Genomic DNA, 10,316 nt, shown 5'->3' with positions numbered 1-10,316 from the left:
GTAATGTTATCACTGTATTTTGGAAAGAATTAAAACCATGAAAAATAGAATGTTCTAGGAACAACGGGGTCTTATTTTAAATCTGAAAAATCCTACTTTGGGCTAGGGATACAGATGTCAGGTTTGAAATACACATAAAAGTGTTTTTTTTTTTTATTCAACTTCACCAAGTGTCCTAATCGCGAACCGCAGTCAATGCACAACAGAAGGTGGTAACAGTATTCAGGCGCAAATCTACACCCACCGAACAAAAATGGTAATCTAGCCCAAGCAGTTTCAAAAGTTACGTATTTGTCTATCATTGAGCACAGTTTCGCGTAGCCATCGTGTACAGAAGAATATCTACAGCTTTTTCAAGAACCGTGCCGCACTACTTTATGCCCGAACTACTTCTACTGAGTTAGGAGGCGCGGATAACTTCTGTACTCTGTGACTTTGTAATGTATGACGTAATATGTATTGACAACAGGACTTTGTACCTGTCTTCTTCACTTTGGCGGTTGTGCTTCTTGGCGTCGGACGCACTTCTAAAGCTCCTGTTGCACGGTAAGTTCTTGCTATTTCTTGATTCTTGTATCCAATTCTGGCTCTCTGGGAATTCAGACATGCTCGTTTATGTCTAGGAGGTTTTGTTTATGTCAACCACACCATTGGCTGCTTTAAACTTTATCTATTATGATATTCATGATTGCGGTACTTTTCCTGACGGTTCCACGAGGAGCATTACAAAACAGTTCTCAATTTTACTTGAAACCATTGGACAGAACTTAATTCCAGGCCAAAATTCGTATGCATAAAACCTTTTTTCAACGTCTCCCCATTCATTGTGGTCATTGCTTTGCAGGCGACGGCCTTTCGACAATCAGTAAGACGGAAATAAGCGACAGTAACACGGGTAACAAAGAAGCTAGAAATGTGCTCATACCTCTGTGTGTCGAAACAATGTCGAAATGTTTGATGAGGACTTCCTTTTTATATCATCGGTAAAGAAGGGTACCCAATTTACGTATTCGCCTTTATGTCACGTTATACACGTTGGCAATTAGTAGAACAGTTGACCCACACATTTGTGGTCGCAGATCCATTATCCACCATGCATATGGTTTTTCTGTTACCAACGAACTAAGTCACTGATTTTCACAAGAATGTTGCCTGCAATAAAATGATTGCCCATTTAGGTAACGCGACGGAGTAGTTGTAAAGGTCCTGATGATTGACCAATTGTTGTGCCAGTCTAGATTTAAAGATATTCACTGATCCTCTGGATACCGTATGAGCCGCGAGCCTGTTCCAAACCGGAGTTACTCTGGAAGAGAACAAGTTAGACCTCGGCTCGGACCGTTCAACTTCTAGACCTTACATGTATATATACTCCGCTGCCGTCCTTTTATGATGACTCCTCGCACTACCATCTTGTTGCCCACAGGTGTTGTCGCCCACAACACATTAATCTAACAGTACACGGTCTTTTCACCTGACAAAGGTACATCAGGAAGCACAACATATAAAGAGACATTTGATGACATAAAGGGGACCCCCGAACCCCAGGCGCAAGTGTTCTGTTTCTCCAGAAACCTATTTTATGAATCAAGATTGTTAATTTTTCACAAACGTTGACTGACCGTACTACTAACATAATGATTTGGTAAGCATTGCAAAGTCACGGATTAAACGAAGATTGAAGTTTTTCTGGTCTTGTCTGCTTTCTAGTTTCAGGTGTGTATGAAGATCTGTAAAGACATAGTTCTGACACCGGGTCCCAATTGTTTTACCGAACGACGGTAAGATATCAACTCGTTGTGTAATACTGTACAGTAGACTTGTACATTGTTTCGCATACAGGATGATACTAGTATCACAGAATGGTAGAATGTAAACGCAGATACTGTGATATGCTACTGTTCTTCCACTGAGGTGTTATTGTTTTCGAATAGTCTTTGTTTATGCACAAGCACGGTACGGACCTTGCTGGGTCAGTAGAGAAGCCTGTCAAATTAGCTTGTTTTTCGAGACTCTGCTGCATTCAAATGAGTGAAGCATAAATCTGAGCCTCTTGAATGCTATGGATTATCGAGTTTCAATTTACAAGGCCAACTCCATAATATCTGTATCCACACAACTACAACACTTGACTGACTTTACTTGTTACATGTATACATTTAAAAAGAAAATAGCAGCTCTTTAGGTACATTGTTTGTACTTGACAATGTAATCCACCGTTTGGTTATTTCCAACAAGGAACAAATTCCACAGATACAAATCTAGGCACCTCGTTATGCAAACAACCATTTCGTAATGTAGAACACTTTCAACAAGTTAAAAGAAAACACCACACATGGATTTTCAATAAGGAAGAAAATTCCACAGAGCACAGCTCTTTCGATAGAAATCGTGCTGGAGAACAGTGTGCAGTCCGCCCAAGTTCATTATATTGTGGCTTTGTTTACAATACATGGCAGTGTGCAATCCTGTACCAAGCGGACAGGAGCACTGTCAAGTATTATTCATCATCATCATCGCGGGCTGCTTACGTTTAAGGGCGTCAGAAATGTAAAAATTTCCCGGGGGAGCATGCCCCCGGACCCCCTAGACTGGTCGGGCCCACATTGATCTAGTGCAATATTCACAATGAAAGAATTCACACAAACTACTCACAGAGAAACCAAATTCTCCTATACGACATATTTTCCCTCTTGTGATCACCAACTATGCTACAATGTATCTATCTAACCCATAATGACCTGCGGAGAGAAAGCGTGGCAAGGGAACGACACACTCCGCTGCCGTTCTTTTATGATGACTCATCGCACGACCATTTTGTTGCCCACTTGTGTTGTCGACCAGAACATGTTAGTCTAACAGTAACCTTGAACAGCTGGGGAATGTATGCTATTGTCCTTCCACTGAGGTGTTATTGTTTTGGAATAGTCTTTGTTTATGCACAAGCACGGTACGGACCTTGCTGGGTCAGTAGAGAAGCCTGTCAAATTAGCTTGTTTTTCGGGACTCTGCTGTGAAAAATGAGTACCTGGCTTCGACTAGGGCCGTCCCTCGGATGGGACGTTAAATGGAGGTCCCGTGTTCGGGGAGAGCCACGCCTCGAGCACGTTACAGAAACCACCGCACTTATGGAAAAGAGTAGTGACCTTCCCGGTGTAAGTGGATCAAACCTTACAGTCTGGTCTCTTGGTTGACATCTTGCAAAGGTGATAGTCATATGTTATGTCAATCCTTCCACAAATGTGGTAAAACTGAATAATAAAATTGAACTCAAAGAAATCACACAAACTTGTCACGGAGAAACCAAATTCTCCTATACGAGGGGTCAGTAGAGAAGCCTGTCAAATACTAGTAGCTTGTTTTTCGGTAGTCTCCAAGCAGACCCAACGGTGCCTTAGAGATAGTATCAAAGCTGGCAAAGGAGTATAGCCGGCCAAAGGGAGATAGCCGGTAAGGGAGTCAAACGGGCACCGGAGGTGTGCCTGCACTGAAACAGGGTGGAGCGTTTCTATTCAACAATGGTGTTGCTGCCCCACCCTGTTGTCAAGTGCTAATGACTTTACGAGCGACTTACACTGGACAAAGTCAGTCACCCGCGCCAGTGCCCCTATACCAAGTCCCTGGCCAGCTTTGATACTATTTCTAAGGCACCGTAGGGTCTGCTTGGAGACTAGTTTTTCGGGACTCTGCTGTATTCAAATGAGTGAAGCATAAATCAGAGCCTCTTGAATGCTATGGATTATCGAGTTTCAATTTACAAGGCCAACTCCATGATATCTGTATCCACACAATTAGAGTCCATTCCAAGTCACCATGAGGGTTTTTAGGTGAAATTTGTAATTAGTCTGAATTATTTTGAATAAAAGAATATCTGACCCACAATAATTATTTGAATTCCTTTGAATATTTCAGAAACATTTTGAAAGTAACTGTACAAGAATATATTTATTTAGAATAATTGTGAAACCTCTGTGTGATTATTTCACATTTACAAATATTTACAAATATTTGTAAATTTTGCCAAATGGTAAAATTAGTTTATTGCCCCCATGAAAGTAAGCCCTATAGTTGCATCTGTATATTTTTAGATTTCACTGCTGGGCACTGGTGGATCCTTTCTGGTGGGCTATTGCTGCATGGCACCCAACCATACTTTGCAAGGATGTGTGAATTGCTATCTTCCCAGCCCACTGAATCATTTACAAAAAAATGGTAGAAAATGGTACATATTGGTAGAATGCTGTTATCATTATTGATAAACCATTAGAAGTATCCAATTCCACACCATGAATATTTCCAAAGTTTTACAGGACCAGGGAAATATTCATAAAGTTGAAACAGTGTCAGAAATATTTCTGAAGTATCAAATGTCCTAGACATATAATTACAAAACTTTAAAATCAATTCTAAACAATGGCAACAAACATCCACACGGTGTCTTGGAATGGACTCTACAACACTTGACTAACTTAACTTTGTTACTTGTAAATAATTGAAAAGAAAATAGAAGGTCTTTAGGTACTTGACAATGTAATTCATCGTTTGGAACATGTCCAACAAGGAACAAATTCCACAGATACAGATCTCGGCACCTCGTAATGCAAACATCCGTTTGGTAATTGAGAACACAATCAACAAGTTTATAGAAAACATCAGACAGGAATTTTCAATAAGTAAGAAAATTCCACAGATCAACTGATCTCGGCACCCAGCCATGCAACCCGCCGCGCGCCGTTTGGTTACTTTGGGACATTTCCAATAAGGAAGAAAATTGCACAGAGATACATCCCGGCACCTAGCATGTTTTTCAAACATAAATATTTGTCAAGTTTGCACTTGGACCACAAATTATCCCGTACACTTTGCGAGCACAGCTCTTTCGGTAGAGATCGTGCTGGAGAACAGTGTGTAGTCTGTCCAAGTTCATTTCATTGAGGCTTTGTTTACGATACATGGCAGTGTGCAACCCTGTACCAAGCGGACTGATAGGAGCACTGTCAAGTATTGTTATCCACATTTATCTAGTTCAATATTCACAGTGAACTAAAAGAAATCACACAAACTACTTTCTGTCTAAATTCTCACGACATACTTCCCCTCGTTTCTTCAGAGACTTTTTTCTGAATCAAGAAAGAAATATTGTTTTGGCTGTTTGGCATATTGAGTTTAATTTTGACCATGTAGCCGCGTTGCCTTATATAGCAACAGCAACAAGGGCCTAATTTTCACCATCAATGCGCGAACACTATCGCTTGATATATATGGTAATTTCATATTTGTGACAAATGTAAGTTAATAGTGAACATCACCATCCATAGCCATTGGAGGCAAATCTAGATAAGAATTATGCAAATGAATAAAAATTTGCACAATTCATGAAAAAATGCTGTAATTCCATAGTGCTAAATGACGGGAATTTATACTTGTGGCATTTGGAAGTTACGTCAAGGTGAACATCGTTAAGTATAAATTATCTCTATCGTTTAAAAGAAAATACTACACAAGATATTACACATCCTTTTCAGACAGCGGATCTAAAGAATGGCTGATGATAAGGAACTGAAAACTCAGAAGCTGAAGTACCGCAGCCTGTTGATCGGGGTGGTGGCAAGCGGAGCCGTGCTGGCCATAGTGATCGGCCTCGCCGTCGGCTTGACAATACAACGATGCAACGAGTCTAATAAGGGCCGGTTTACACGAGGCAAATGAAAACGACTTTTCCTAAGAATGTCCTACGACGTTCGACGCGCGCGCGTGTCCTAGGACACTTTTTTGGTCACAGGTGCCACAATGCGACAACCTCCGGAGGTGCCACACAGAGGCGCGCCACCGCGCGTCGAATTCGTTCTTACACGGACAAAAAAAAAGTATTAGGACACGCGCCGCGCGTCGAATACCCTAGGACATTTTTAGGACAACTATTTTTTTGCTTCGTGTAAACCGGCCTTAAGGATTGGGTTCCATTTGTCAATAAGTTTAATTCAGTACGGTTAACTCCGTAACTGATTAAATTTTATTACCTAAAGGCTCTGTAAGAAGCAATTTTCGTTGAGGCTTGTTTGGAAACGTTTGGCGACAAAAGCATGTAAGCTAAAGTAAGGCCACAGCAAGTAAATTTTGTGGATGACATCCTCTGCAGACTGAAAAAATAGTGAGATAGGGCGAAAAAAAACAAGATGGGTAAAAAAAAAGATGGCTAAATTTTCCGAATATACGCAATAAACATTAAAAAAACTTGAAGCGACGAAACATAGTACCGCAGCCAAGGCATTCATTCCTGTATTCAAGACGTGAACTAGTGTAGCAAAGGTGACACTAGTGCGGTAGACTGGTGTCACTTACCAACATGGCAACTACACTCATGGCTTCCATATTGGTGCCACTTTTACAGCTATCTAACTAGTTTGACTTCAATCAAAGTTCAATAACTGCAGTCATGGCTACCTGACTAGTGTCCCCTCTACAAGTACAATCAGTAGGCTACAACACAACATATTTGCCCATTTGGGTACTTTCTCGTCATGTTGACCATCTCCGAAGAAAAAAATTCTTGTTTTTTTTTTCTGAAATCAGTCGAAAATTAATGCGCGCTGATGTCATCCATAAAATTTACTTGCTCTGGCCTAAGGGGTATCTTGAAAGAATCTTGCAGGAGCGCAATATTTTGCACAAACGGCCGAACATCTGTTCCAGACTGTGTTATCAGTATGCTTGCTTGATAGGGCTAAGAATCATCTGTCTTCTTTGCATCATAGAAATTACGGAGGCAATTATTCAGGTTGGCCTTTTATTTCCAACCGACAATGAGCTGGATCCAGTCGGCATGAAGGCAGCGGCGATGTTGGCCGTGGATGACATCCGCGCATATCGAGAGAAGGTACCGTCAGCTGCGGACATCCAGGTCCACACCGGGGACTACGATGGATCTCCAGACGGGGCTCTGCAAAATTTCCGCCGCCTGTACAGCCAGCAGGGCGTGCGTCTGTTCGTGGGTCCCGACACCAGCAGCCATGCGGTCCATGTGGCGGAGTGGGCGATGGTCAACGCACCGGACGCGGTCTTCATTTCTCCACGAGCAACAACCGAACGACTGACCAACGCCACGAACACCATACGCCTCAGCATGGGCGACCATGCTCTTGCTCTGGCATTGTACCTCAAAATGCAAAGTAACAGCGTTTCCGTCGTCATCCCGATACACATCGAGGACATCTACTCTACGGGCCTGGTGAAGAGGATTCGCGACCTGGCAGACGATATGATGGACAACATTGTAGTCACTACCAGTATCAGTTACGCGCCGGGGACAATCACCAACAAGGAAGAAGCGCGGAGGCTGACTGAACAACTTCGGGACGCCCTCAGGGACAACCCAGATGCAGTCGTCCTGCTTGTCTCGTATTCTGAAGCCAAGTACATCCTGGAAGCAGCCAATGGTGACAGCAGTCTGTTGGGCCGCATGTGGTACACCGGGGACTCCTTGGCTCTCCGAGAGGACATTCTGAGTTCTGATGACGCCAAGCAGTCGGCACAAACGGTAAGCCTGTACGGACTGGCTTATGCAGGGGAGGGGATTCACAGCAAACAGAGGATGCGCAAGATGCAGAAGCTTGCTGATCGTCTGAAACGCTCGCCTCCAATGTTTGCTCCGCTGGCCTATGACGCCGTCAACCTGATCTACGACACGTGTCAGATAATGCAAACCACCGATGCTCAGATGGTTCTTGCACACCTTACCCGCGAGGCAGAATGGCAGAACGGACTGTCCGGCAGACTGGCGATCGACTCACAGATGGGACGCGCGTTCGGAGATTTCCTGCACTCGTTTGTCGCTCCACAGATTCCGGACACCGACAAGGTCACCGTCGCCATGACAGGGTCCTGGATTCTGGACGGGCTGTCGCAGGTATCTCACATGGACGACGGGTCTGACCAGCAAGGCGGCAGGAGAAGTGAACTGGAGGTAGCGGTATCTGACATGATGTCCATGTCCGCTGTGATGTCCACTGCCATGTCGTCTGCCTCGATCTTTAACAGGTCTGATGTCATGGCATTGAAAGCAAAGGCTGGAAACGACTGTCGCAACTCGAAGGTACTATACTTACATCTCTATTTGCAAGGTTTGATAGTGTACAAGCTGTCAGCCAGTAGTGGACTGCGGTAGATTTATCCACAGAAATGTTACATGACAGAATTTGATGTTATACTATCTGACCTCTTTCACTATACATCATCAATTGCCATCAGGGCTACTTTCGTGTGATTGATGCTATCCTGTTATGTTAATTTTCAGTTTTTCATCACTGCTACGGATCCAGCAACATGCATGCAGGTAGAACACGACTTCACAGACGACACATTCCCGGAGATGTTCATAGTTTCTACTGCCTACGGCTACAGTCTAAAGATGAGTTGTGACAAGCCGGAAGGGTCCGTGGTGTTGGACGTCCTCTGCCCACCAAGCGTCAACCCTAGGGACAACATGGCCTGTGTGGAAACCGTCACCTATCCTGTCACTGATCAGGTAACAGGACACCTTCAACTGTCAAAATATCCGCGTAATGATTCTTTCAAGAATAAGATCGACAGATACATAGAGGCCAAGATTGTCGGAGGAGCGTCAGTGGGCCACCAGCCTTCTAGCTCCTGACTGCAGAGACATGGAGTCTCTGCGGTTCAGGTAAATTCATGAGATAAATACATTGCGTTGAATACACAGACTAAATCTTGTTCTCTGTTGCCTTACTTTTTTTCAGGGTGGCCGCCGCCGCCTACTGTTATCCACAGGCACCATCGGAGCTATTGGAGAATGTATCGGGGAGGTTGCCGGGTGTGCTGTTTGCTTCGGTACCCGGGTTCTGTTCGAGTCCAGCATATTGGGTAAGACAGAAACCTCGATAACAGTGAAGAGTTGCTGTCTAAATCATCAGTCGACTTAAACAAACATCATATTCCGATTGTGTACGACAATTTCACATGTCCATTGATTGCCTTTTTGTCCCAGTCTTTTTGATGGGGACTACTTTCTTGAGAGCAGGAAACAATGGCCCAAAAGCAACTATTTGTACTTATGAGAAACAAACTTGTTCTACACAGACAGTGCAGCTGCATGTGCGGAACCCTGCGCATTCGGCATTGGAGGCACCTGCGGTAACGCCATTGGAGAGGGTATTGGTGACGCTGTAGCAGCTACTGTCATCTGCACTGAACTTTTTGCCCAAGGTAAGCGTTTGACAATAATGTTTTTCTGTATGGCTATCTACATGACTAGATATATCTTTTGTTCTATCAAACAAAGTTGGTTTCAGCTTATTCATAATCTACTTTCACTAAAAACAGTCAAGTACAATCTGTCTTCTGCTTCCTCAACTCAAAGCATAATTTTTGTTTGGTTTTAGGTAACACTTACTCTTCTTGATAAGCAAAGTTCTTTTACGTGCAGACTTGGCGTCTGAGACGTATGCATGGAGCTCTCCTCAAACACGGGGCTACAGGCTTAATGTCACCATCTGAAATGATGAAGGCAGTCCTAATGGTACACTAAAAGAAGTACATATGGCTTTGTCAGTTCAGACAAGATGATATGAGAATCATCTTTGCCCCTACAGGCCACCTGGATGGCCAGACGTACCTGGCTGATGCCGCCTTTGGTCGCCAGCTGGCTGCCGAGTCCCCACACGTGATGGAAGGGTACCACACCCTGGCCAGCCCCATCGTCTGGCTCATGCAGCGGTCTGACACGGCTACAGACATCGTCAAGGTGAAGCATTTTAGATTCTTATCTTTCTTACTTCTCCTTGAACATACAGTAAGTAAATTCTTATAAGCACCGGCTCCATGTATGTAGAACTGGTTGACGCGCTGAAATTTGTGGAAGATTGTAGAAAATGAATCTGAACAGGTGCATATAGCATTGTATAAAGTTAATTTTCACAAATTGTCCTTATATGGCAACTGTATGCTGGTACCGGTGATACTGCTGATTGCAACAATAAGAATAATTTATAAAGTCAATTGTAGTTCATAAAAAATACAGTAAATTTACAGGTTCTGGTCTGATGAAAAATAAGTTTGCTGTTTAAGATCATGGCTCCTTTAGTGTGAGACAGGCAATACACATCATGCACTGCCCTCTGTCATTGTCAAGAAAGACGAATGAACTATAAACCTTTCAGATGAGAATCAGAACTCTTAGTTAATTGTCAGTCTTCTAACCACATCGATAAGACAGTGCATCGTCAATCATTAGACTTAGCCCTTTGTCCGTTTTCGCTGTTCGTTGTCCGTTGCACCTTCTGTCTAATGTGTGTCAGCTA

General features: G+C 43.3%; 1 protein-coding gene across 1 annotated transcript in view; it reads left to right on the top strand.

The window, feature by feature from the left end:
* The first annotated feature begins 410 nt into the window (after positions 1-410).
* Positions 411-10,316, top strand: part of LOC118424918 — a 15,061-nt gene continuing 5,155 nt past the window's right edge. The window contains exons 1-8 of the mRNA XM_035833724.1: positions 411-546; positions 1,711-1,781; positions 5,526-5,701; positions 6,756-8,092; positions 8,294-8,524; positions 8,757-8,880; positions 9,097-9,222; positions 9,609-9,760. Of these exons, the coding sequence (XP_035689617.1) occupies positions 5,542-5,701; positions 6,756-8,092; positions 8,294-8,524; positions 8,757-8,880; positions 9,097-9,222; positions 9,609-9,760 (2,130 nt within the window). The 5' untranslated portion in view covers positions 411-546; positions 1,711-1,781; positions 5,526-5,541. The remainder of the gene's footprint in view (positions 547-1,710; positions 1,782-5,525; positions 5,702-6,755; positions 8,093-8,293; positions 8,525-8,756; positions 8,881-9,096; positions 9,223-9,608; positions 9,761-10,316) is intronic.

Source organism: Branchiostoma floridae, chromosome 10, assembly GCF_000003815.2.
Source record: "Branchiostoma floridae strain S238N-H82 chromosome 10, Bfl_VNyyK, whole genome shotgun sequence".
NCBI lineage: Eukaryota > Metazoa > Chordata > Leptocardii > Amphioxiformes > Branchiostomatidae > Branchiostoma > Branchiostoma floridae.
This window is presented reverse-complemented; position numbering and strand designations above follow the sequence as displayed.